Below are 27,226 nucleotides of genomic sequence, written 5' to 3'. Positions count from 1 at the left end.
ATACTAGTGAATTTTGTATAATGATCTTGTATCATGCAGCTTTGCTGAAATTGTTTACTAGTGCTTCTTTCTTTCTTTCTTTCTTTCTTTCTTTCTTTCCTTCCTGTTTTTTTTTGTTTTGTTTTGTTTTGATTCCTTGGAATATTCTATGTAGAAGATCCGGTCATTTGTGAATAGATATAGTTTTACCTCATTTTTTTTCTAATATGAATGTCTTTTATTTCATTTTCTTGCCTAATTGCCCTGGCTAGAATCTCTAGTACAGTATTGGATAGAATTAGCAAGAGAAGCATCCTTGTCTTATTCCTGATCTTAAGAAGAAAGCTTTAGTCTTTCACCATTAAATATGGTATCTATCAGTCATGGGTTTTTCATAGATGCCCTTTAGTAACTTGAGGAAATTTCCTTCTTTAAAAAAATTTTTTTAAGTTTATGTATTCTGAGAGAGAGAGAGAGAACATGCATCAGCAGAGGAGGGGCAGAGAGAGAGGGAGAGAGAGAGAATCTCAAGCAGGCTTTGTACTGTCAGTTCAGAGCCCAATATGGAGCTCAAACTCACGAACTGTGAGATCATGACTTAGCTGAAACCAAGAGTCAGACACTTAACTGACTGAGCCACCTAGGCACCCCTAGGAAATTCCTTTCTTATTCTAATTTATTGAGGGTTTCTTATTTTATCCTGAAAAGGTGCTCGATTTTATCAAATGCTTTTTCTGCATCTGTTAAGATGACCAAGTGTTTTTTTTCTCCTTTATTCTATTACATGGTGTATTACATTAGCTGATTTTCATATGTTAAACCAATCTTGCATTCCTGGAATACATTCTGCTTGGTCATGTTGTATAATTCTCTTTTATATGTTGTTGCATTCAATTTGGTTGTGTTTTGTTGAGGACTTTTATGTCTATATTCATAAGAGATATTGGTCTATAGTTTTCTTGTAATGTCTTTGTCTGGTTTTGGTATCAGGGTAGTACTGGCCTCATAGAATTAATTGAGAAGAGGGGCGCCTGGGTGGCTCAGTTGGTTAGGCATCCGACTTTGGCTCAGGTCATGATCTAACGGTTTTGGGTTTGAGTCCTGTGTCCGGCTATGTGCTGACAGCTCAGAGCCTGGAGACTGCTTCAGATTCTGTGTCTCCCTCTCTCTCTGCCCATTCCCTGCTCATGCTCTGTCTCTCAAAAATAAAGAAATGTAAAAATGCATTTTAAAAAAAGGATTAGTTGAGAAGTGTTCCTGCTTGTCTATATTTTGGAAGAGTTTGTGAAAGATTGGTGTTAACTCTTCTTTAAATGGTTGGTAGAATTCACCAGGGAAGTCATCTGGTCCTGGGATTTTCTTTATGGGAAGTTTAAAAATTATTAATCCTTTTTTTTTTAAAGTATTTTCTGGCTCTTGCTCTGAAGTGGCTTAAAGCAGGATTGCATCAGGGGCACCTGGGTGGCTCAGTCAGTTAAGTGTCTGACTCTTGGTTTTGCTCAGGTCATGATCTCATGGTTTGTGAGTTTGAGCCCTTCATTGGGCTTCAAGCTAACAGTGTGGAGCCTGTTTGTGATTCTCTCTCTCACTCTCTCTTTCTGCTCCTCTCTCATTTTCTCTGTCTCTCTCTCAAAACAAATAAATAAAAACCTGAAAAATATTAAAAAATAAATAAAGCAAGATTGCACCAGTAATAATAATACTCATGAGAAACAACTAATAGTTTTTACTTGGTCCCAGATATTGGTTCCTAATATTGTTCTCCTCTTAAAGCCTTCTCAGCTTTTTGGAGGGTGGTTGACTCCATGTTTGGGAAGAGAGAACTCAAGATTGGCCTGTGCCACCTTGGTGTTGTCAAGTGAGGACGTATTTGACATCCTGTGTGGTGGTAAAAGGCACAAAAGCCAGCTTAAAGCATCCCCCCCCCCACACACAAGTGGTCAAACTGTCACTATGTGAACATCAAAAATGAAATAGCAGTCCGTTTATTAAGACAAATTGAATCTCAAAAAGCTGAGTATCTTATTGTATTCAGGAAGAACTAGAATGGCTTTTTCTTCACAAAATAATGAGTGCTACATAGAGGTTGATTTTTTTTCACCCAGAGTTAAAAAAATGTTCACATTTAATTGTATGTGTGTTTTCAGAGCGGGCAGAAGAGTTTTCACGTCCAAGGCTGTTCTCCGCTCAAAGTCACTGTCAGCAAGTCTCATGAAAGATTCCCATGCCATGACCCGGGGGAGGCTTGTTTGTTCATTATGAGCAAGCTGGCTATTCAACAATTGTCTCCCAGATTAAATCTCTCTCTACTCTGGTCTGAGCTGAGATTCTGAAAGTAGACTTCTTTAGCTGCTGGTTCCCTTTTGTGCTTTGTCAGTAGGGAGGCTGGAGGGAGACTGGGGGACTGAAGGAGGGGGACAGGATATTTGCATCCTACTCCTCTGAGTGTCGCACAGCAATGCATTTCATCAGGGCAAGGGCCGTGGTTCCAGTGGCCACAATTGGTCCCAGTGTGCAGATTTTTCCACTCCCAGTAAAAGTCTCATTGAGCCTTCTTAGAGACACCAGCACCAGATCTGAGAGATCTGTGTCCTAGACCCCGTGGAGCCCTCTTTTGAGCCAGAAAAGAAGATAAGCATCATCTCATTGTTTAAAAATGTCACACATATATTCCAGCTAGGTTAGAACAGATATGCACTTAACCAATCCATATGAAGAAAGAAACTGCTACCTTACCCCATCATGACGATTGGGACATATTGACTTTGGCCACTTGGTGAAGAAAAAAAAAACCAGAATAATATTTGTACAGGCTTTCGTGATAGTGTTGAAAATAATGTTTGACAAGGAAATAGAAAAAAGCTCACGGTACCTTAAAAATAAACCTTCCTGGTGCTCTGGCTGCCAAAGGATTAAGTGTGAAAGCAAACTTTTGACTCAGCTTCAGTGAAATGAAAAGAAACCCCAGGTCACAAGTCCCAAGATGATTAAATGAGAAGCCTTAAGAGATAGCAGCCTGATGGGAAAGCTAGTTTGAGAATTAAAAATTCTCCATGTTGGGGCACCTGGGTGGCTCAGTTGATTGAACATCCGACTTCGGCTCAGGTCATGATCTCACAGTCCATGAGTTGGAGCCCGGTGTCAGGTTCTGTGCTGACAGCTCGGAGTCTGGAAGCTGCTTCAGGTTCTGTGTCTCCCTCTCTCTCTATCCCTCCCCTGCTCATGCTCTGTCTCTTTCTGTCTCTCAAAAATGAATAAATGTTAAAAAAATTTTTTTTAATTGTTTAAAAAATACTTTGGGTCATCCAACCATTCAGAAAACTTAGGGATAGAGGAGTAGAGGATATTTACATTATGTTTACCTCAAATGCACAAAACGAACAGACAGGACAGGCAGAGAAAGATTTTATTCTCATTAAGTGCTCTCGGGTGCTACCTTCAGTTAGGATGGTGTAAAGGAGCAAACTGCTTCTTGTGATAGTCAGGGCTAGTTAGAAATCCTCCTCGGGCTGTTTACAGAGAGGTTCCCCCACGGAAAACAGAAGAATGAGAACCAACAGGAAAGAAATAGAAAGCAAGTCCTAAAGAGCTAACATATCAATAATTACCTTAAATTTATTTTTTATTTTTTTTGAGTTTTATTTATTTATTTTGAGAGAGACAGAGACAGCACCAGTGAGGGAGGGGCAGAGAGAGGGAGAGAGAATTCCAAGCAGGCTCCACATTGTCAGAGCAGAGCCTGACGTGGGGCTCCAACTCATGAGCCGAGAGATCATGACCTGAGCTGAAACCAAGAGTCAGACGCTCAACAGACTGAGCCACCCAGGTACCCCAATTACCTTAAATTTAAACTGTCGAAATATGCCCCTCAAAAGACAGAGATCGACAGAGTGGAGAGATCACAATTACCGGATACTTCTTATAAGAAACTCCCTTCAAAGTCAATAATCAAGTAAGTTGAAAGAAAAAGAATGGAAAAACTATACCATGCCAACATGAAGTTAAAAAAAATTTTTTTTTTAACGTTTATTCATTTTTGAGAGACCCAGTGCGAGCAGGGGAGGTGCAGACAGAGAGGGAGACACAGAATCCGAAGCAGGCTCCGGGCTCTGAGCACAGAGCCCAACGTGGGGCTCGAACCCACGAACTGTGAGATCATGACCTCAGCCAAAGTCGGATGCCCAAACTACTGAGCCACCCAGGCGCCTCAACGTGAAGTTTTAAGAAAGCAGGAGGGGCTATATTTATATCTGATTAAAGTAGACTTCAGAGAAAAGAGAATATCTACAGATAGATGCTGTATAATGATAAAAGCATCAATCCACCCAGAAGATTTAATGATCTGAAATGTACGCACAGCAAATAACAAAGCCTCAAAGTACACGAAGCAAAAACTAATACCACTGAAAAAAGATTCTCTCTTAATCTCGTAGGAAATTGACTCACAAAACAAAGTATGTAAAGACACAAAAAATTAGAAAGTGTTGTGTTACTTATTTAAGTGTGGAATTTGTTGTAAGAAAAGGGATTCGTTAAATGAACTGTACTAATCTGACTCAACCCTGTAAAAAATCACGTAGGCTCCTCTCTGAGTCAGAAAATTTCAAAACCTCCATCTACTTTTCCTCCTGTGGTCAGAAGGAGTAAAACAAATGGTGGGTCTGGCAGATTTCAATCCAAGCACAGTCTGAAGACTGGATCCTGATATTATTTATAGAACAAGAAATAGAAGGAACTTTAGTAAAACCTTAAGTACAATAATCTTTGCAGGGTGTCATAATATGATTTCAGTGTCTCTATTACTATGCATATTTTAGAAATTACTACATTAAGCAGTTTGTTGGGGCACCTGGGTGGCTCAGTCGGTTAAGCCTCTGACTTTGGCTCAGATCATGGTCTCACAGTTTGTGAGTTTGAGCCCCATGTCGGGTTCCATGCTGACAGCTCAGAGCCTGGAGCCTGCTTCGGATTCTGTGTCTCCCTCTCTCTCTGCCCTGCCCCTGCTTGCACTCTCTCTTTCTTTCTTGTCTCTCTCAAAAATAAACATTAAAAAAAAAAGTCAAAGTTAACCTTGGATTTTTTTCTTAATTTGCAGACATAACCGTACCTCTTAGTTGTTTTTATACTCGAATAGCAATCAGTGTGGGCATAAAATTCTAGTCCTAATGTTCTTTACACATCATCCCACTGCCTCTTAGCATTTGTTGCTTAGAAAAGAAGCCTGAGTCCTGCTCATTTTAGTTCTTTTGAAGGAATCAAGGTGTTTTTTTCCCCTCTTTGTTTAGCCGCAGGAATCTTTTTATTTATTTATTTTTCAAGTTTTTATTTAAATTCCAGTTAGTTCACATACAGTGTATTAGTAGTTTCAGGTGTACAAGATAGGGATTCCACCCTTCGAAACCACACCTGGTGCTCATCACAAGTGTATGCCTTACTCCCCATCACCCATGTAACCCACCCCCCTGCCCACCTCCCATCCAGCAGCACTCTGTTTTCTATAGTTGACAGTCTGTTTTCTGCCTCTCTCTTTCTTACCCCCCTACGTTCATCCGTTTTGTTTCTTACATTCCATATATGAGTGAAATCATATGGCATTTGTCTTTCTCTGACTGACTTATTTTGCTTAGCATTATACTCTCTAGGTCCATCCACGGAGTTGCAAATGACAAGATTTCGTTCTTTTTGATTGCCGAGTAGTATTCCATCGCGTATGTATACACAATGCACATCTTTATCCATTCATTAGTCGATGGACATTTGGGCTCTTTCTATAGTTTGGCTATTGTCGATAGTGCTGCTAAATATTGGTGTGCATGTGCCCCCTCGAATTTGTGTTTTTGTATCTTTTGGGTACAATACCCAAAGGTATTATTTCAGTAAGTACCTAGTAGATATGCAATTGCGGAGTCTTAGGGTAGTTCTATTTTTAACTTTCTGAGGAAGTTCCCTACTGTATTTCAGAGTTCCCAGAGTTCCATGTTGCAAAAAACCTTTTTATTGAAATTAAAAGTTTTCACCTGAAAGCTTCCTTGGTCTCCCTTCATGAATTTTTTCCTTGCCTTTGTTGGACTTTCAATCTCCAATTCCAGATTTCTTTTCAGATCTAGCAAGTGTTTTTTTTTAATTGAGGTATCATTGACATATAACATTATATTAGTTTCAAGCATACAATATAATAATTCAATATTTGTATTATTGCAAAATGATCAGCATGGTAAGTCTAGTTAACATATGTCACCATACACAGTTACAGAATCTTTTGTGTGTGATGAGAATTTTCAGATCTCTTTTCTTAGCAACTTCTGAATATGCAATATGGCATTCTTGAGTGTAGTTGCTATACTGTGCTGAAAGTATTTATATACATCCTCATTTATGACTCACTGTTCCATATTATAATTCAGGAGCATCTCTTATTTGTAGACAATTTATTGGATTTCTAGGACTCTCCCTGTAACGTATTTCTGAGCTCTTCAAAATGTCTATATTCATTTCACATTTGGGTGTATTTCTGAAGTGACTCTTTTCTGTTATTGATTGGATTTTCCATAACATGAAATTTGCCTTTTATTGTTTCTAGTATGACAACTGTTGAATTTTTCCTTCTTCCATCACTGTCCTGTCCTATATCCTGTTTCCGTTAAAAAAAAAAATCTATGTCTATTCTTGTTTAATAGCGGCCATATCCTCTCCAATCATTTCTGGGGTTTCCTACACTTACATGAGCTCTGAGGCCACGTCTGTGACAGGGGGCTGAGGGCAAGTGCAGGGTGTGGGACAACCAGGAGGAGAGGGGGTGAGCCTCCAGTCAGAAAAAGCCAAGGGAATCAGGGTGGGGGTGAGTAAGGACAGGATGTACAAACACAAAGTACAGTATTGGGCACTTTTCATAGGGACCCCATTTCATCCTCATAATAGCCCTAAAAGTGAGGCATTATTATCCCAAACCCACCCCTCCATGTACGTGGTGCACTTATCTACATTGAACTGGATGGGATGGAGACCCGGCCTCGAGAGAGCAAGGTGGCCCTCTAGTTCCCTGATAATAGTGACACCTTACTTTTGCTTACAGCAAGTATTATTCTCACTAAAATTTTGTAAGATTGGCTGAAAAGGCAATTGTCAATATCCCCCGAGAACAGGAAGCTGGGATTCAGAGAAGCCTGAGACTTGAGCCCTGTCTCTGGATTCCTGTGTTGTCCTTGACGTTTGGAACCAACGCAACCAGTGACGGAAACAGAGCATCAACCTCAGTACCTCCCAGTAATGGCTTCATATCCTGTTGTGCAACTTTCTGGAGCCTCTAGGTCAGAATGTCCCAGGCACCACCGTGGCTGTTGGGGTTGGTACACATGAAGGATGAAGAAGGCTGGGCTCTGGGGGCTGCTGTGGATGGTCTTCATCTCAGGTAAGGTAAAGAACCCGGTAAGGCTTCTGCCCAGAACCTTGGGGATCCCACCACAGAAAAAGCTTCCCTTTTCTTTGGAAGCTCCAGGGGAAGTGGCCACCCAGGATAGAGTCAACCGGTAGACATGCCAGACTGGGTTTCTCTGCCCAAACTTAACAGAATCGGGAGAATATAGAGGGCCTGAGAACAGAAATAAAAGGGGTGAATTAGGGAAACGGGCTATCTGTGTGTTTTGATGTTGTCAGAGATATGCAAAACCCTGGATGGGAAAATGATAGAGCAAACCTAAATTTGACATGATCCGAAATAATGTTTGAGTTTGAAGCTTTTGTTTTTTATAGTCCCTCATGATGCTTTTGATGTTGACCATCTATTTTTTTTAAGTTTTATTTATTTTGAAAGAGAGAGAGAGAGAGAGAGAGACCATGAGCAGGGGAGGGGCAGAGACAGAGGGAGAGAGAGAGTCCCAAGCAGGCTCTGCACTGGCAGAGCTCATGGGGCTCAAGCCCATGAATTGCGAGATCATGACCCAAACTGAAACCAAGAGTTGGTCGCTTAACTGACTGAGCCACCCAGGCGCCCCTGATGTTGACCATCTATTGACCCTAAAAGACATAATTAATTAAACAAATATTTCCCAGGGGCCACCTATGGGCTGGGAAATCTGCTATTGCTGAGGCATAGCAGAACAGAAGTGAAGAGAAGGGCCTGGTGCCCATTTTCATGGGAGCTGTAACCACAGGTGGCTGCTGTCTACTGGTGTTGGAGGGTATTGTTGCCCTAACTTGGTGGGTTTGCCCCATCACCACACCCTCACTTCTCTTGTGGTACAGCTCATGCTTTCACTAAAGATGAAAGCATTTGGGGCTTTAGTTGCCCTCTACCCCAATCCTTATGAATAAATTGGGATAAAACCAGAGAGAGGGAAAATGTCAACGGCAAAGAAAAGAAGGCTTTGCCTTGGAAAGATTATAAGGAAAGGGTGTTTTTCAGGAACCAACTACTTTGAGCAAAGTCACAGACACTCACCATGCAGAGCCTGCACACACACGGCATGCTGCATCTGCTCGGAGCTGGGGTGATAACCTAGATGGGCAGACAAGAGTTTGGTTCTCATCCCCTTGTGTCATATTCATGTTTCTCCAAAGGAGAACTGGGAGTAGATGGAGGGTTGACGCTTGTGTATTTGTGTGGGAGAAAACCAGCCCTGTATATGTCATTGTGTCCTATGGGGGTGGGTTGGGGGTGACCTAAAAACTCCATCTACCTCCAGTATCCTAAAGAACAAAATTGCTAGGTACCTATTCAAGCGTTGGCTGAGACTGCTCTCATCCCAACCAGACAGCTTCCTTGGCCAACCTAGCTCCGAGGTTTGGACCTAAGTCTAGGGTCAGACTATTCAGGCTTGAATCCTGACTCTACCACTTTCTACTGTGGAACTTTGGGTGAATCACTTAACCTCTGGGTTATGAAATCACCTTTATGTGCCTCAATTTTCTTATCTATGAAATAGGAATAATGACAGGTATCAACCTTATCGGTTTTGAAGCTTCAGTGATGAAGCCAGGGAGATGAAACAAGATAGTACTTTTAAACACTTAGCAATAAAAGGTATTTGTTCTTTGTTATTTGTTCTTTGTTATTAACATCAGGTATTCCTTTCTCACAGTGGTATAAGACATGGTGCACACATAGCACTCCAGCACTGATTCCTTACTGTCTCCTCTCACAAAGGACAGGCAAATTCGTGCATAATCTCAGACTCCTATAACTCCCACTCTCTTTGTCTGTTTGAGCTACTCTAACAAAATACGACAGACTGGGTGGCTTATAAGCAACAGGTACTTATTTCTCACAGTCTGAAGGCTGGACGTTCAAGATCATGCTGCCTGTCTGGTTGGGTTTTGGTGACGGCCTTCTTCCAAGTGGTAGACTTTGGACTTCTCACTATGTCCTCACAGGGTGGAGGGGACGAGGGAGCTCTCTGGAGCCTCTTTGTTAAGGGCACTAATCCCGTTCATGGGATTAATCATGACCTAATCATCTCCTAACACCGTCACCTTGGGGGCTTGGATTTCAACATATGAATTTGGGGAGGTGGGGGACACACACATTCAGAGCATAGCATCCACCTTGTCCAGGCAGTTGGCAAATAATTTATCTATAACCTCTTACATTAATGTTACAGAGGGTGGACAGAGGAGGTGTGTATCTTCCTCAGAGCTCAGCACAGTGCCTGGCACATAGCAGGCTCTCAGCCACGCATTGATGAATGAGTTAACCAGCCCCCTTGACTGTCTCTTGGAGGGACATTTCTGACCAGAGTTCATGGGACTTTCCAGGGAGCTTGTTTTTGAGGTTTCCTTAGGAACTGCAGTCTGGTCCCAGAAGAATTGGCCTGGTTTAATTTTCAAAATCCCCAGGAGTCTCTGAGTTGAGTCTTCTTAAGGTAAGGCGGAGGGCCCGCTGGAACTCTTGGCCCACGCTGGGATGAACATACAGGTGGGCTGTGATGATAGCCCAGGCGCTCCATCAAAGGGGCAGCTGTTGGCATTTTTCAATGGGCATTCTCAGAGCTATTGCCTGAGGATTTGAGTGTGTGTTGCGTGCGGTAGTATTAATAAAAGCAGTAGTAGTTGTAAGTAGTGGTAGCCTGACCCACAGCGTGACCCAACATTACTGTCCAGCCCATTACTCGGTGTTCTAAAGAAGAAAGGAACCCAGGCTTGAGTGGATAAACCGTAGACCCCCAGTAAAGTTACAGAACCCTGTTGTGTCCAGCCAAAAACATAGATCTGGATCTTCCTATTTCCACTCAACTTGGCCCTCCTGTTGGCAAAGCTTCCTTAGACCAGACCAGAATTGATCTCTGTCCCCTACTTAGATGCAGTTCCCCTAGCTGTTTGGAGGAATCACTCTCGGCTAGTATCATGCCTTCACATCCACTCATCACCTTGTATGTCCTTCTCTATGATCTTCCCTTCTGTCATACCCCTGTCGTGCATGGTCTCGGCACATGTCTCATGTTCCGTCTCCAATCAGGCATTTTTTTCCTCTCAAAACCAATCATTTATGAAAGTTTGCACAACACCATGCAGTCTAGCTCTTGGAGTAAAAGAAAAATTACTCACAGTAAAAAGATCTGGAGTCTAATGTGGCTCGCAGGGAAGGTTGCATGTTCTCTGTAGGCCTTGAGGATCTTATCTGAAAAATGAGTAGTTGAACCCGAAAAAGAGGATTCCTCACAGGGTCTAACTCTGCTTCCCTGCTTACAGAACTCCAAGCTGAAAATGAACCAAAAGAAGAAAAATTTATAAAAGAGGGGGAGACCCTGAATGTAAATTGTCCCTTCTCCACCGAGAAGTACTCCTACAGCCAGAAAGCTTGGCAGAAGCTGATAGATGGAAGGAAGCCTGTGACGCTGGCCTTAACAACGAGTACTTCAGGCAATCCTAGTCAAGTCCGGGAGGGCAGGTACTTCCTAGAAGACATCCCCAGTGAGGCCATCCTGCACGTCCAAATGACCAATCTTCAAGTGGAGGATTCAGGATTGTATCGGTGTGTGATCTACTATCTTTCCAAAGAGCCGGATGTCCTGTCCCCCCTTTTCCACGTGGTGGTGATCAAGGGTAAGTGACCTGGAGGGGGGTAAGAGGATGGGGAAAGCCAGGGCAGGTGGGGGTATGGGTGGTGGTGGTAGCACCAACAGGGGTGTGGCTTAGGATTTCTAGCATCTTGGCTTCTCCCAGAAGTTCCTTGTCTCTCATCTGAGGTCTCTGAAAGGCGTTTGGTCCAATAGTAAGAAGGGCCTTCTATGTATGAGATTCCTCTTGGGGTAGCAGAGCTTAATTTGGGGTGCTATTGTAGGAAGTGGGGTACAGTGAAAGATGAGTGGTAGACTTGGATAACTTAGTCTCATTCCGTAGGTCCCCACGTGGAAGTCATTTCTTTGGAAAGCCTCTGTGATCTGCTATTTCCTTCCCAAGGGTGCATCTGATGGCCTTCCTGTGTGCTTCCAAAGCAGTGCTTCTCAAACTTTACTGTGTGCACAAACCACCTGGGGATCTTATTTCAAAAGAGCAGTCTCTGACACCATAGGTCTAGGGCAGGACCTAGATTGAGCATTTCTGATCTGCTCACTGGTGATGCTGCCACTAAGGCTGGCCTATGGCTCCCATTTTGGGTAGCAAAGCTCCAGAGCTCACTTTGGGTCCCCTCTCATAGGTGATGCGGCCTCACTGGATAGTAGTGGCCAGTTTACTTATCTGCCTCCCATGCTCATCTCTGAGCACCCTGAGAAAATGGCCTGTGCCTTTCTCAGCTCTGTATCCCTAGCAACTAATGTAGCACCTGGCACACAGTAGGGCCTCGGTAGATGTTAACTGGAGAAATTAAGGAAGGAGAGGAAAGGGAGGAAGGTTCTAGTTCCTAACACCTGGGGAATCCTAAGCCTAAGGAATGCAAAGTTCATATGCAATCTATTAATAAAAGATAATTTGAAAAGCAATACGCTACAGGTTCTGGTGATTGCAAGGCAGAGAATGGTATAAGGTCAAGTAATTGGGGAATTATTCTTGAAGAAGGTGGAGGCAGATGGACTGGTGAAGGCAGGCAAGTGCAATTGCAATGACAGGAGTAGCTTGACAGTTCCCTTCGTTCCCTCTCTCTCCCTCCATACCCTCCTCCCTCCCTCCTCTCCTCTCCCTCTTTCTATTCTTCTCTTTCTTCCTTCCTTCTTTCTTTTTTCCTGTCTCTGACCCACGCTGACCTCACACTGATTCTTTAATCTTAGCAAAAACAAAACTTGCTTCATGAATGGCCATGTTCATTTCCCTCCTCAGTTTCATTTACCCTGCAATCTCTCCCTCCTTCCTTACGTCCTTCCTTCCTTCCTCCCATCCTTCCTTCGTTCCTTCTTTCCTTCCTTCCACCCACCCACTTCCTGACAATTCATTCATCAATTTATCCATCTGTTTATCCAATGTGCTTTCTTGCAGATCCTTTAAACAGCACTGCCTCGGATGAGAATCATACCCGGAAACTGCAGATTTCCACCTTTCCTCCTACCACCACCAGAGCCCAGGGCACACTCGTTGACAGACCCAGGACTGTGACCAAACTCCCGCCCAAATCAACTGCTGACCTCTCCTCTCCTGGCTTTGGAGTCAACATCACAAATGTGACAGATGTCACCAGCTATGTTTTCAGGTCTCTGGGCCCCTGGTTTGATTCCGAGTCCCTGTGCTTGAGAAGATGTGGAGAGTGATGGATGGGGGACAGGGGAGGGCAGGCACAGACCTGAGTCCCCTAAGTCTGGTGAAACTTGCTCGGGGAGGAAGCAAGTGGTGCTAGAGTGGGCAGGAGGCTGTTGGAGTGGCTGCCACTCTCCCCAGTTCACCTGTTTCCTTGCACACTAGAGGAGTAAGAAGAGGAAAAGGGTATCTTTGCTCAATTCCCATGGGTCTCAGCCAACTCCATGGGCCTAATGGTGTAGTGGAGAAAGCACTCAGAGCGAGGGCCCCTGGATTCCAGTGCCAGCCAGATTGATTGGCTGTGTGACTTTGGGTGAGTCACAAACCCTCTCTGGCTTGTTTCCTTGTCTAATCAGAAGTAGGGAGGCTAGAAAATGTGGAGCTGGAAGCCAGAACCTAGCCCAACTGCACTCAGCGGCTGCTATGTGTTAGGATTACCTGGAGTGTTTACTTTTGTTTTGATTTGTGTTTAATACCGATGCATGTGCCCTCCTGTAGGCCAATAGATCAGTATTTCTGGAGATGGAGCTGGTCTCAGTATTTTTATGAGACCTTCAGGAGATTTCTTAATATGCAGGCAAAGCTAAGAACCATTAGCTTTGTATGCATGCCCCTCTTTACAGTTCATTATTCAATGTAGATTTATCTTTGAATGTGTTTACCATTAAGGATTGAATTAACAGAGAAATATTCCTGTTGATCTAACACGTCCGAACTCCACATTCTCTTTCTAGTCTCTCTTCATGTTCATACATATTTAACATGGCAGTAATTCTAATTACAAACTTGCCATTATTTTTCCATGCTAAAACTGTTCTTTGATGTTGCTAGACTTTGTGATTGTCATCTCAACAAATGCATCTTTTTCTATCAGTGGAAAAGCCAGAGCTTATGTCTTCACTTGTCTGTCTATAGACACTGAGATTGTTTTTATTTTTTTTAACATTTATTTATTTATTTATTTATTTATTTATTTATTTTTGAGAGATAGAAAGAGACAGAGCATGAGCGAGGGAGGAGCAGAGAGTGAGAGAGACACAGAATCTGAAGCAGGCTCCAGGCTCTGAGCTGTCAGCACAGAACCAGGCGTGGGACTTGAACTCACAAACTGCGAGATCATGACCTGAGCTGAAGTCGCATGCTCAACCGACTAAACCACCCAGGCACCCCATCTTTTTTTTTTTAATGTTTATTTTTAAGAGAGAGAGACACAGTGTGAGCAGGTGAGGGGCAGAGAGAAAGAGACAGAGACAGAGTCCGAAGCAGGCTCCAGGCTCTGAGCGTCAGCACAGAGCCCAACAGGGGGCTCAAACTCACAGACCATGAGATCATGACCTGAGCCGAAGTCAGACGCTTAACTGACTGAGCCACCCAGGTACCTCATCATTTTTGATAGTATTGATAACTCTGAGATGAACATTTTTGCAGACATCCTTTTTCTTCTTTTAAATGATTTATTCAAAAGAAATTCCCTTCAGAGAATGTGAACGTTTATATCACTCTGTATCCATATTGCCAAATGGTCCTCCAAAGATTGGAAGCACTTTGTGTTGCGATCCACACTGTATAAGTGAAGCAGTTATCACTGTGGGGATCCTTTGTCTATAAGGATTTAGTATGTGGAAAATATTCCTGCTAAATTGGATGTGAACTGACACCTGCTTTCAGCTCTCTCCTACCATGCATGAGGAGCTCCAGGAGGGTACAGGCACTGCCTTCCTCCCCACACCCCTAATGGCTGTTTTGCTGGTACCAGCCTAAGTGCTTGGTACACAGTAGGTGCTTATTAAACCTTTGGGGACTAAATACACGATCTAGTGAGAATGAATATTTTTCTTTTCTTTTCTTTTTAAGTTTATTTCTTTATTTTTGAGAGAGAGAGAGAGAGAGAGAGAGAGAGAGAGAGAGAGAGAGAAAGCACTAGCAGGGGCAAGGTAGAGAGAGAGGGAGAGAGAGAATCCCAAGCAGGCTCCATGCTGTCAGCACAGAGCCCGATGAGGGGCTGGAACTCACAAACCTTGAGATCGTGACCTGAGCCCAGATCAAGAGTTGGATGCTTTACCGACTGAGCCACCCAACAGTTTTCTTTTTAGATTAGTTTGATTTTCCAGCATGGAAATTGAGAGTGCATACTTTTTGCCCACTTTGTTACCAGAAGCTGCGTCTCTTCTATTTACTTTCTTAACTAATGTAAACCATTCTATCAGTCAGAATCCAGCCAGGGAAGCAGGAGCCCTTGAACTGTTTGAAAGAAGAGATGATTTAGTACAGGAGGCTGTTTGCCCAGGTGATGGGAGAAGTGAGCTTCCAATCTGGGGCCGGATGGGGGAGCATCTCAGGGGAAGACACTGTCCCCCTGCCTTAGGGTGCGTTCCCCAGAAGCAGACAAAGAGAAAGGTCTTGTACAAATATAGGAAGCACAAAAAAGGCAAAAAGAAGGAAGCCTAGCAAGGGTGTCATTACCACGCCCTGTCCCACAGTGGGGAACTCTGGGACTCAGTCCCGCAGGGGGTTTCTGGTGGAACCCATGGGCCTTGCGTACATCAGGGCTGCAGGAGCTGAAGTATTTATACTCCTGAATTCCCAGTCTTCCCTCAGGCACGGCCCAGGGGCACACGAATTCCCAGGCACTGGGGTGGGGACAGTGGTCGGGCAGTCTGTGTGCAGCCTCAGAAAGGGGTGCGGTGGGCGCTGGCCTTCAAGAGTGGATGCCCTCCAGGCCCTCCGGGCATGAGAGTGTGATAGGGCTAGGAGGGTAGAGGAGACTTGAACACCCAGTTAGCCCAGCTGAGCAGCGGGCTGCACCCCACCAAGGAGGGCGCTATTGTAACCGCCAGCCACAGAGCCCCAGAGGAGCCACCAGGGACTGAACCTGACCATCCACTGGGAGGTGTAGCTCCAGGTGAAGGAGGAAGGCTCCCAGTCCCCTGGCAGCGTAAAGGGGCCTCTGCCTCTTTCCACGGCCATTCTCTCATTTCTCCCTTTGCCAGCGAGTTCACGCATTCGATTTTAAGTTTTGCGTGGGCAGATGTGTCGATGTTTAAACGATTGCTTTGTCTTATTCCTTGATGTGCTCGATGCTATTTCCTCGATGCTATTTTTTTCCCATTTTATTTAAATCTTTAGTCCCTCTTGTGGGGGTGGGGGAGGGATGTATTTTGCTGTATGTTATAAATTGTATAAAAGATGACTTTTTCTTCATATTGCGATCCAGATGCCCCAAGATTGGTTCCTAAACAATCCTTGACTTCCTCCTGGGCTGCCAATTTCCTTAGATGTTAAATTTGTTCGTCACATTAGGTCCACAGCTGGGCTTCTGTTTGTTTCACTGCCGCCTACTTCTTTTGACCCTGTGTGTTATCATGCAGATTAGCTGTGCTGTAATCCGTTTCCATATCACTGTCTGTCTAGACAGGTCAAGTTTCCTCACTCATGGGCATCTCCTTCTTATGGTATCCACTAATGCTTTTCCAGGGCTTTTATTTATGTATTTATTTTAATGTTTATTTTTATTTTTTGAGAGAGAGAAAGTGCGAGTGGGAGAGGGGCAGAGAGAGAGAGACAGAGAGGAAGACACAGGATTCGAATCAGGCTCCAGGCTCTGAGATGTCAGCACAGAGCCTGATGCGGGGCTCGAACTCACAAACCGTGAGATCATGACCTGAGCTGAAGTCGCTTAATAGACTGAGGTACCCAGGTGCCCCTCCCAAGCGTTTTAGAATCATTATGCTAAAATCTATAAAAAATCATGGTGGGATTTTGGTGAGGACTAGCTTCTGTTTACAGATGGGGAAACAGAGGCCAGAGCAGTGAGGCCCTCCAAGGAACTAGGCTCTGCTGCTGAGACTAGAAACCAGGTTTCCTTTCTGGAACTTGGGTCTCTGCTGCATCTCAGTGAGGAAGAGGAGCCCAAGCTGGCAGCCCTCCCCTCCCCTCCCCCCATGCCACCCCAAGCCTCTTCTGCACGTGGGCCTATGCTCTTTACTAGATATATTTTTAGTCAGCAGTTTTAGGCAATGGGACATACTAAAGGCACAGGGCTGGTCAGTATGGGGACAGGTGCTGGGAGGACCTAAGCAGCTAAGAGAAGGGGCGTGAAGGACTTTTGTAAACACTCAAGTGTGAGGCATGCATCAGTGGTAGCAGCTTCATTGTCTCTTCTTTCCCCCAGGGTCTCTGTGACCAGCATCATCATTATCGTGTTGTGTGGAGTCTTGAGCAAGAGCCTGGTCTTCACGGTCCTGTTGGCTGTGACAAAGAGGTCATTTGGACCCTAGGCCTGCGAACCCATGAGAGTAACCTCTGACCTCAATTTTGCCTGAGGAGGGGTGTGAGGAGGAGGGGAAGGAGGGACAGTGACAGGAGTTGAATCTGTGACACAGGTTTTCTCTAAGGCTCAGGTCCCACCTTCCCAGCTCGGTTAATTCACTAATAACCTTGGGTGTGTGAGTTCGTCCCCTCAGAAGAGAAGATACGATTGCAAACATGCCCATTCTACCAGCGGCTCCAGATTTGCCTTAAATAAAGACAGAGTCCAATGCTCTTCAGTGTCGCTGTCTTGTGGGGGTTGTGCGGTGTATACAGAGGGCACTGCTGCTAATTCTGCCCTTGTTCTTGCCCTGAGCCATAACATTTAGGCCTGACCTGGAAGGAGCTCTCCCTACAGAAGCATCCTGTTCTCCCTGCCCCTGGGCCTTCCTCTCCTCTAGAATCAGGTGCATGAATTTCTCTTTTCATCTGTGGCCCTTTCCCATACTTCCAGAGAGGGGGGTTGAAAACCATGGAATGAGGAGAAGACAAGACACCATGGTAAGAATTCCTTATTTGGGATAGAGAAACCAAGTCAACCAAAAGGTTGTATCCTGGGAAGGTATGGGATGAGATAAGATCCAAAGCATAGGACTTATAGATAATCTCATTTGTCGATTGGGTGCATTGTCAGGGGAACATTTGATCTCTGGATCCTTAGAACATACCCATGAAGGCCAAAACGTAGGTGAGTAGAAACATACCTCAATGTAATAAGGCCTTACATAAACACCCCAGAGCTAATAATATACTCAGCGGGGGAAAACTGAGAACTTTCTCCCTAAGGTCAGGAACAAGAGAAGGATGTCTACTCACACTGTTTTTATTTGACATAGTACTGGAAGTCCTAGCCACAGCAATCAGACAACAAAAAGAAATAAAAGGCATCCAAGATGGTAAGAAAGAAGTAAAACTTTCACTATATGTAGATGATGTGATACACTCTATAAAAAGACCCTAAAGAGTCCAACAACAAAAAACTGTTAGAACTGATAAATGAATCTAGTAAGGTCCCAGGATACAAAATCAATGCACAGAAATCCATTGTCTTCCTATACACTAATAATGAAGCAGTAGAAGGAGAAATTAAGAAAATAATCCCGTTTACAATTGCATCAAAAAAATGATACTTAGGAATAAATGTAACCAGGGGTGAAAAACCTATACTCTAAAAACTATAAAACATTGATGAATGAATTTGAAGATGGCATAAAGAAATGGAAAGATATTCCATACTTGTGGTTTGGGAGAACAAATATTGTTAAAGTGTCCATATTACTCAAAGCAAGCTACAGATTTAATGTAACCCCTATCTAAACACCAACAGCCTTTTTCATAGAACTAGAACAAACAATCCTAAAATTTGTACAGAGACACAAAAGACCCTGAACAGCCAAAGCAATCTTGAAAAAACAAAACAAAACAAAACTGGACACATCACAATTCCTGACTTCTATATTACAAAGCTGTAGTAATCAAAACAGTATGGTACTGGCACAAAAGTAGATACATAGGTCAATGGAACAAAATAGAAAGCCCAGAAATAAACCCATAATTATATGGTAAATTAATCTTTGACAAGATTATGCAAGAGGCAAGAGGCAAGAATATGCAATGGGAAAAAGACAGTCTCTTCGACAAATGGTACTGGGAAAACTGGACAGCTCCATGCAAAAGAATGAAACTGGACCACTCTCTTATACCATACACAAAAATAAATTCAAAATTGATTAAAGACATAAATGTGAGACCTGAAACCATAAAAACCCTAGAAGAAAACACGGGCAATAATTTCTCTGACATCAGCCGAGGGAGGGGAAATAAAAGCAAAAAATAAACTATTGAGACTATATCACAATAAAAAGCTTCTTCACAACAAAGGAAACAACCAACAAAACTAAAAGGCCATCTACTGAATGTCATTATTTGCAAATGACATGTCTGATAAAAGGTTAGTATCCAAAATATACAAAGAACTTACATGACTCAACACCAAAAAACCCATAAATAATCCAATGAAAAAATGGGCAGGGGTGCCTGGGTGGCTCAGTTGGTTAAGCGTCTGACTTTGGCTCAGGTCATGATCTCACAGTTCATGGTTTCAAGACCCGCGTCGGGCTCTGTGCTGACAGCTCAGAGCCTGGAGCCTGGTTTGGATTCTGTGTCTCCCTCTCTCTCTTTCTGTCCTTCCCCTGCTCACTCTCTGTCTCTCAAAAATAGATAAAAACATTAAAAATTTAAGAAAAAAAAAACGGGCAGAAGATGCGAACAGACATTTCTCCAAAGAAGACATACAGATGGTCAACAGACACATGAAAAGATGCTCAACATCACTCATCATCAGGGAAATGCAAATCAAAACCAGAATGAGATATTACCTCACACCTGTCAGAATGGCTAAAATCAACAACACAAGAAACAACAGGTGTTGGTGAGGATGAGAAAAAAGGGGAACTCTCTTGCACTGTCAGTGGGAATGCAAACTGGTGCAGCCACTGTGGAAAACAATATGGAGGTTCCTCAAAAAATTAAAAATAGAATTACCCTATGATCCAGGAATCACACTATTAGATATTTGTCCAAAGAATACAGAACACTAATTTGAATGGATACATGCACCCCTAAGTTCATTGCCACATTATTTACAATAGCCAATCTATGGAAGCAGCCCAAGTGTGCATCCATAGATGAATGGATAAAGAAGATGTGGTGTAGATACACAATAGATATTAGCCATAAAAAAGAATGAAATCTTGCCATTTGCATCAACAAGGATGGACCTAGAGAGTATAATGCTAAGCGAAATAAGCCAGTCAGAGAAAGGCAAATACCATATGATTTCACTCATATGTGGAGTTTAAGAAACAAATGAGCCAAAAAAAAAAAAAAGAAAGAAAGAAAAGAAAAAAAAGAGAAAAAGAAAGAGAGAGCCAAACCAAGGAATAGACTCTTAACTATAGAGACCAAACTGATGGTTACCAGAAGGGAGGTGGGTGAGGGGATGGAGGAAATAGGTGATGGGGATTAAGAGTCCACTTACCTTGATGAACACTGAGTAATGTATGGAACTGTTGAATCATTATACACCTGGAACTAATATAACACTGTATGTTATCTACATTGGAATTAAAATAGAATGAGCTAAGATAAAATAAAATAAAATAAAATAAAATAAAATAAAATAAAATGTTAAGTGAAAAAAATAGAAGTATGTGACTAGAATGAGGCCACATGAGCAGTAAGTCACTACTTACTAGCAAGAACAAAGGCTAGAGTTACTTTGCTGAAGACCAAGGGCCTGGAAGCCATAAAGAATGGTCCATGGTGGAATTCTGCCTATGTCTAAATGTCCCTTGTCCTTGTGTCACACGAGGGGCAGGGATGGTGGCCCACAAATAGGCCCCTCTCCCTTTCAGAACAGAAGAAGTAGAAAATCAGAAAATACTGATTTAAATCTGTTAGAGTTTGCAAGACATGGCTGGGCCTGAACATCTATTTCATGGGTGAGCATGGGAGCTACAGGGGAATTATAGAGCAGACAGAGGAGGAAGGCAGAGTGAGAATAAAAGTGCACACAGGGACAGACTGCAGAAGTCTACCTGGGGAAACCAAGAGGCAACGGACTGCAGAGGCCACAGTTAAGGTCATAGCATGAGACAGTCAAAGGGTTGGATCACCGATTAGAATTCTGCACCCAATTCCAACGTGTGTGTGTGAATGTTCCGGGAGGGGGTGGTTTCCCCACATCAACAGGCAATTCTGGGACACCAGCTGGGTGTCCTGAAATTCAACTCAATTCTGATACTATCGACCCAGAGATAGCATCAGATTCCACAGATTGAGGGCTCAGTCCCACAAGACTCTCCCTCCCCATCTTTAGATGCCATTGACAAGCGCGGGCTATCACTTGTGCTTCTGATCTACCTGCTCTGGGAGGTTCCAGTGATCCCCTCCTTGGATTCCATCTATTTGTTAGAGCAACTCACAGAACTGAGAAACATTTTACCTACTAGATTACTGGTGTTTTATAAAAGACTATTAAAGGGTATGAATCAACAGCCAGAAAAATAAATAAGGCAAGGTCCTGAACAAAGGGGTTTCTGTCCCCATGGAATTTGGAGCCCAGCACAGTGGCACATGGAAACATTCTTGTTTCCCAGCCTGGAAGCACTCCAAACCCCCTCCTTTTTTTTTTTTTTTTTTTTTTTTTTTTCATGGAGGCTCCATTACACAGGAATGATTGATGAACTCATTGGTCATTTGTGACTGATTCAAGCCCTTCTGCCTTCCCCAGAAATCAGGGGGTGGAACTGAAAGTTTCAACCCTTGTCACAAGGTTAGTTCCCCGGGAAACAGCCCCATTCCTTCCAGGATTTCCAAAAGTCACCACATTGACAAACTCAGAGGTAGCAGCAAGGGGCTTGTTACGAACAACAGGACATCCATGACACCTTTATGGCTCTGAAGTGTTTCCAGGAAGTGAGGACAAGAGACCAAATATGACAAAAGATGCTCCCACTGCTCTAATGGCTCATGAAATTTCAAGGACTTTGGGAGCTATGATCCAGACGATGTGGATGAAGTCCAAATATATATGAGAAATATATTTCGATTATCTGAATGACCAAACACGTATTTCTTATAATTCACAATGTCACACAATCTAGTGATGTTGCCATTGGTGCCCCTGCCCTTGCACTCTTGAAGTCACCCTGTCTTTGGCACCATGTTTTTCCTGGGCCATCAGTGCTTAAACTTCTTCTGTGACAGCCATCTCCAACTGGCTCTGCATCTTGTATCACACCTTCAGGATCCAGAATCCTGGACAGGATATTGCGTCTGGCCAAACTTAGTTCAAGTCACATGTGTGGCACATAGATGTTGGGGAGAGGGGCGGGAGAAATCTCTGCCTCCACCCTCAATAGTAGCGGAAGTAGAGCTCTGTGCCCTAGTGAGAGTCGTGCACTGAAGCATGTCCCTCAGGTGGAGAAGGTATTGGGTGCTGGAGAACCAAAAGATGACAAATATCTGATTTGTCGTGGTTACTGCTAGCACTGTCGTGTTTGCGGGCTTCATGCCTCTGCCTGGGCTGGGAGCTTAGGGATGCGCACAACTTGCACACAGGACGGGTGCCTGACGAACGCCTTGGGGCCCGTCTGACCTCAAACGGAGCTTTTGCAGGCATTGTCTATTTGGACCACTTGCCTCAGAAACCCTTGGGCTGCTGGTTAAAATGCAGACTCCAGAGCTTTCCCAGACCGAGCAAATTGGAATCTCTGGGGGTTGGTGCTCAGGCATGTGTATGTTTGCCAGCCTCCTGAGTGATTTAGCCACGTGCCCATACTTGAGAACTGTGGTGTGGGATAAGATTAAAGAAGGCAGATCATCAGAAAGGTTTGAGCTCTGTCTTGGAGGACAAGCCAAATTTGGATGCATGCTGTCATTCCAGACAGGGGGAACTGGTAAGGGTTGCAGGATGTAGTGGTCAGTGGGCAGGGATGGAATGTCCTGGTGACCTGAAGAGGTGAGTGGAATGGAGGGGTCGGTCCGGACTTGGCATGGTGGAGAACAGGACGCTATTGAGTGTTGACTAATGGGCAGTGACGTAATAGCAGCAGGAAGGAAGATGTCACAAGGGCAGTGTTTGCTCTTTTCTCTTCTTCTGCATTTTCCCGAGCTGCTCTCTCTTCACACTTCCCTTCTCAACTGCAAAGTAATAGTCAAGCCTCTCTGGGAACATGGAAGACATCCCTGAGGGGCAACATCCTCCAACAATGGGAAGAGCCCTGGGACAGCCAGTACCCAGTGGATCCTGGGATAGGATGGAGGGGACAGGGCTCTGGGGTGGCCATGGCTACTGCTGCTGCTGCTGCTCTGAGCCTCGGGTAAGGAGATGCAGGGGGAGGGTTGGAGACGGCCAAAGGGGTACTGCTAAGAGGGATTTCTCTCACTTCTTTAGGAGAGACTGAATGGGATCAGGGTGTGGGCTAGACACAGGAAAGGGAAGAGAAGGTAATGGATGCAGACTGTTAGTTAACCCTGTCCCAGCAGGAACTGGGTGATGAAACAGAATCTGGAGCTTTCTACAGTATACCGTGAAGTTAAGAAAACTACACGAAGTGAACTGAACAATCTCTTATTGCTGTGTTGATTTCCTGGGAGGTGGAAAGTGTAAGATACAGTCTCTCCTTAAAGGAATCAGGCACTGAGGTAGAGGAGGCATTAGTAGAAGGCAAAGGTAAATAACAAAAGGGCAAAGCCACAGCATGAACACAAAAATATGGCGGAAGTCCCTCTAGCAAGGCACAGGGAGGCAGTGTGGAAAAGAGGGTTCTGGAATCAGACAGAGCTGGGTTCAAATCCTATCTCTGCCACTGTCTACATTTGTCCTCTCAGGAAGTCCTCCAACCCCTCTGAACCTCAGAGTCCTCAATATTTATTTGTAAATGGTACCTAAGTGTTGTCCTAAGGGGGTTGTTCCTAAGAGTTAAACAGCAGACTGATGTTTAATGATCAGTATTTAGAGCATAGTCAGTGCTTAACAAAAGTTATGGTGGGTGATGATGGTGGGTGGGGGTGGTAGTGGAAACAGGGGCAGGGTGATCAAAGGTATTGAGGGTTGAAAAGGGAAGGAGATGAGCGCAGGTGGAACTGTCCAGGTAGACTCCCTCTAGGACCAGAAGGGGTGGATGTGGGTGGAGAGGAGTGGGGGAGAGCACTCAGCCTGGGGACGGCAGGGGCTGGGATGAAGTACTGGGTGCTGGAAAGCCAGGGCCGTGTCTGGGGAAGCACAGGTAGAATAGAACATGGGTTGTAAAACGGGTCAAGTTCTCTTTCATTTTTTTTTTTTTTACCATTTTATTATTAAAATTTTTCAGTCTACAAAATACGGAAAGAATAGCCACCGTAAACTTGTTACCTAGATCAGAACATTCAACCATAATTGATATTTTGCATTATTTGCTCCATATGTGTGTACGTTGCTGAGATACATATTTATAAATGTTAATTGTAAATATAAATGTGTTTATTAATTCATTACATATGTTAACACATATTACATATATTTATAAATATGTATGTTTATATTATATCATGATATATAACTATACAATTGCATATCATATATATGTATATATAAAATTGCTGAACCATTTCAAAATAATTTACAGAAATCCTAAATTATTTATTTAAATAATTTTATTTATTTAATATTATATTATTAAATATTAACATTTAATAATATTTATAATTATAATAATAAATATTTATACTATTAAATATTAATATTTAAATATTTAAGTGCTTGATGGAGCTGCTAATACTTTTGATCTGCGACCTTGTATCTGTGGTGGGGTCTGTGGATGTAGGGATGGTGGAAGGAACATTTGCTCAGTGCAACACTTTGACTTCTCATTCTAGGATTCCAAGCTGTAGGTGAAGAGGAGAAACAAAAGTGACTGCTAGATGGAGCGACCTTGACCACAGCCTGCTCTTAAAGTGTCATGCTCTACTCCAGCCTGAAGGCCTGGCAGTGGGTGAGGAGCCAGCGCCCCCCAGAGACAGTGGTGTGCTCTTACACTTAGAAACAAAGACCCAGGGGCGCCCGGGTGGCTCAGTCGGTTAAGCTTTGGTTTTGGCCCAGGTCATGATCTCGCGGTTTGTGAGTTGGAGCCTTACATTGGGCTCTGTTCAGAGCCTGGAGCCTGCTTTGTCTGTCTGTCTCTCTCTCTCCAAAAAATAAAAAATACTAAAAAAAAAAAAAAAAAAAAAAAAAGGAAAGAGAAGAAAAGAAAGAAACAAAGACCTAAACTGGCCCAGACCAGGGATACCTGTTGAAGGTTGTCCCACGGAACCCATATTCAAGGTCACAATGGCAGGGCTCCAGTGGCAAGACTTAGGACTGCACTGGTGTGTGGTTGACCTCAGAACCCCCATGTCCTGTCCAAATGGATTTGGCTGATACAGTGCAAAGGTGAGAAGCAGCGAAACCCTGGACAGGAAAGGAATGGCTTTTTCGGAGGCTGGCCTCAGCCACAGGCTGAGAGGGCTGCTTTGGATGCCAGGTGGCACAGAGAGAGCAACTGGAAAAGCTCCAGACCTGAAAGCAGTGCACCGGGTTCTTCCATGCCCACTCTGTCAGTTTGCGAAAGTCCTACCTAGCTCCTCTCTCAGCCTCAGCTTTCCCACCTGTCGAGAAAAGAAAGTTGGGCTAGGTGATCTCAAAAATTCTCTTACTCTACGTCAGAGAACCTGCTAGAGGAACTAGACACCTGAGCATCGACTTTGTGCCAAGTACTGGGTTCATCCATCTCCCTTCTATGAAATAGGTGCTGCTGCCCCATGGTACAAGGGTGGGAGGCTCCAAGAAGTCAGGTTACTTGCTGTATCTTTCAGCGGGTACTTGGTGCAGCTGGGATTCTACAGAAACCCGCCTTGACTGGATGGTTCTTGGTGAATCCTGGAAATGGGCCCAGTTTGCCAATAGAAAGCTGCCCCCTTTGTCAAGGGATTTAAAAAGCAGTGGATGAGGGATAGATTCTAGAGACCAAAATGAAGGGCCTTTCACTGACCTTGAGTTGCTTCTTATTGGTGGGGGCACCGTCAGTTTATTGGAAAGCCCATCTTCCCACGTGGGGAGACAGAGCTGGGAAGGTGAGGCCGACAATTTTGCCTCAAGCTTCTTGAGAAACATTCCCTTTTGGAGCTGGTGGGCTGGAAGGGCCTCCACCCCACAGGACACTGCTGGCCCACGCCCTGCTAACCCCAATATGTGACTATCATGAGAGGGCTGGGCTTAAATCGGACTGCAAAGTATCTGGAAATAAAGAGTTGACTATGCAAACTGATGGGGCTGTAGGCAGGACGGAGGGAAGATATTGAGCCCACATCATAGAGTATAGTCATTCCCCAGGACTTTAGAAACATCCAGTGACACCCAGTAATTAACTGGCTGGTTGCAAAGGATTTATGCGGTCAGTTAAGGGGTTTCATTGCCCTCTACTCAGGGACATTTTATTTTATTATTATTTTTTTTAAGTTTATTTTTATTTATTTGTTTAGAGAGCTAGAGAGAGAGCAAGCAGGGGAGGGGCAGAGCGAGAGGGAGACAGAATCCCCAGCAGACTTTGCACCGTCAGTGCAGAGCCTGACACAGGGCTTGCACTCATGAACCATGAGATCATGACCTGAGCCGAAATCAAGCGTCCGACGCTTAACTGACTGAGCCACCCAGGCACCCCAGGGACATTTTATTAATTTGGTCTTGGTGTCTGGACGCTGTGGGAGCACTAACACCTTGCTCTTCACCCAGGGAGGTGGGGGCTGTAACAGGACTAGGAGAGGTGTGCTGGCCCAATTCCCATTCTCCCTGTGCCCTGAACATCCTCAGTGACCTTGAGAAAGTCTCTCACCCCTTTCTGGCTTCCTCCACGGTGATACTCAATGGCTCCATTTCTCTGGGTTCTTCTGTATTTATTGAGTTCAGAGAAACAAAGGCCTTATATTTTACACTTGGCAGAATTCGCCCACCCCAGACACCAGCAGATGGCATGGGCCCACCAGGTCCGAACCCATCCTTCCGCCTGGTTCCTTTACTCAAATCTTAATAAAGACAACAAGAAAAATAATCAGGAGTGACTGATTCCAGACTCTTGCATGAGAAGTGTATCGAGTTTAGTACAGGATAAATGTAAACATAATTACTTTCATCAAGCCACAAAAGATGCTGTGGAGGACTAATAAATAGTAGCTTCATCCAGTAATTGCAGAGAACTTCAGGCTAATGTGGCTAAGGAAACCAAGTCTAATACAGATTGCTCCTGCCTGAAGGAATTATTAGTCTCACAAGGGAAACAAAATATAATATTCTAAAAAAGTTTCTTTCTGAGGAGGGGTTGGTGTGCCCGGAGTTAGACTTTCCCTCAGTGGATTGTGGGGAGTCCTTCTTTATTCTTCTTGACTTTTTCTTCAGTTTTCCAGGTGAGGGAGGGCATGGCAGTTGCCAACCAGAGAAAGAAACTTAATATATTGGCGGGGGGGGGGGGAATATTTGGAGGTGATAACATTGTTCACCCAATCCCACTGTAGGAAGGGAGGCCTGAAATGGGAATTTGAGAGGACAGAAGGTGGGCCCTGGAGGGCAGGAGGCCCTCAGGACAGAAGGAGGAGGAGGTTCTTGGTCTCGTGGGCAAGTTCCATGTTGGGGCAGAAGCAAGAGCAGAAGGACTATTGTGGCAGATGAGCAATCACGTGACTGTGATGGTCTGGGTGGGCGTGG

General features: G+C 44.0%; 1 protein-coding gene across 1 annotated transcript; it reads left to right on the top strand.

Moving 5' to 3' along the window:
* The first annotated feature begins 7,286 nt into the window (after nucleotides 1–7,286).
* On the top strand, nucleotides 7,287–17,181 carry TREM1 (triggering receptor expressed on myeloid cells 1). The gene is made up of 4 exons (XM_043591355.1): nucleotides 7,287–7,387; nucleotides 10,663–11,016; nucleotides 12,385–12,595; nucleotides 16,811–17,181. Exons 1-4 carry the CDS (start codon nucleotides 7,339–7,341, stop codon nucleotides 16,914–16,916), a joined length of 720 nt encoding a protein of 239 aa, XP_043447290.1. The 5' UTR covers nucleotides 7,287–7,338; the 3' UTR covers nucleotides 16,917–17,181.
* Nucleotides 17,182–27,226: the final 10,045 nt, after the last annotated feature.

The sequence above is a fragment of the Prionailurus bengalensis genome, chromosome B2, assembly GCF_016509475.1.
Source record: "Prionailurus bengalensis isolate Pbe53 chromosome B2, Fcat_Pben_1.1_paternal_pri, whole genome shotgun sequence".
NCBI classification, from domain to species: Eukaryota; Metazoa; Chordata; class Mammalia; order Carnivora; family Felidae; genus Prionailurus; species Prionailurus bengalensis.
The sequence above is the reverse complement of the archived record's forward strand: the minus strand, read 5'-3'. Positions and strand labels throughout refer to the sequence as shown.

Excerpts from the sequence above, each read along its gene's own strand:
- TREM1 (XM_043591355.1), top strand. The coding sequence starts at position 7,339 with ATGAAGAAGGCTGGGCTCTGGGGGCTGCTGTGGATGGTCTTCATCTCA. Across the intron at positions 7,388-10,662 it reads GTGGATGGTCTTCATCTCAG|AACTCCAAGCTGAAAATGAA; the intron begins GTAAGGTAAAGA and ends CCCTGCTTACAG. Across the intron at positions 12,596-16,810 it reads GTCACCAGCTATGTTTTCAG|GGTCTCTGTGACCAGCATCA; the intron begins GTCTCTGGGCCC and ends TCTTTCCCCCAG.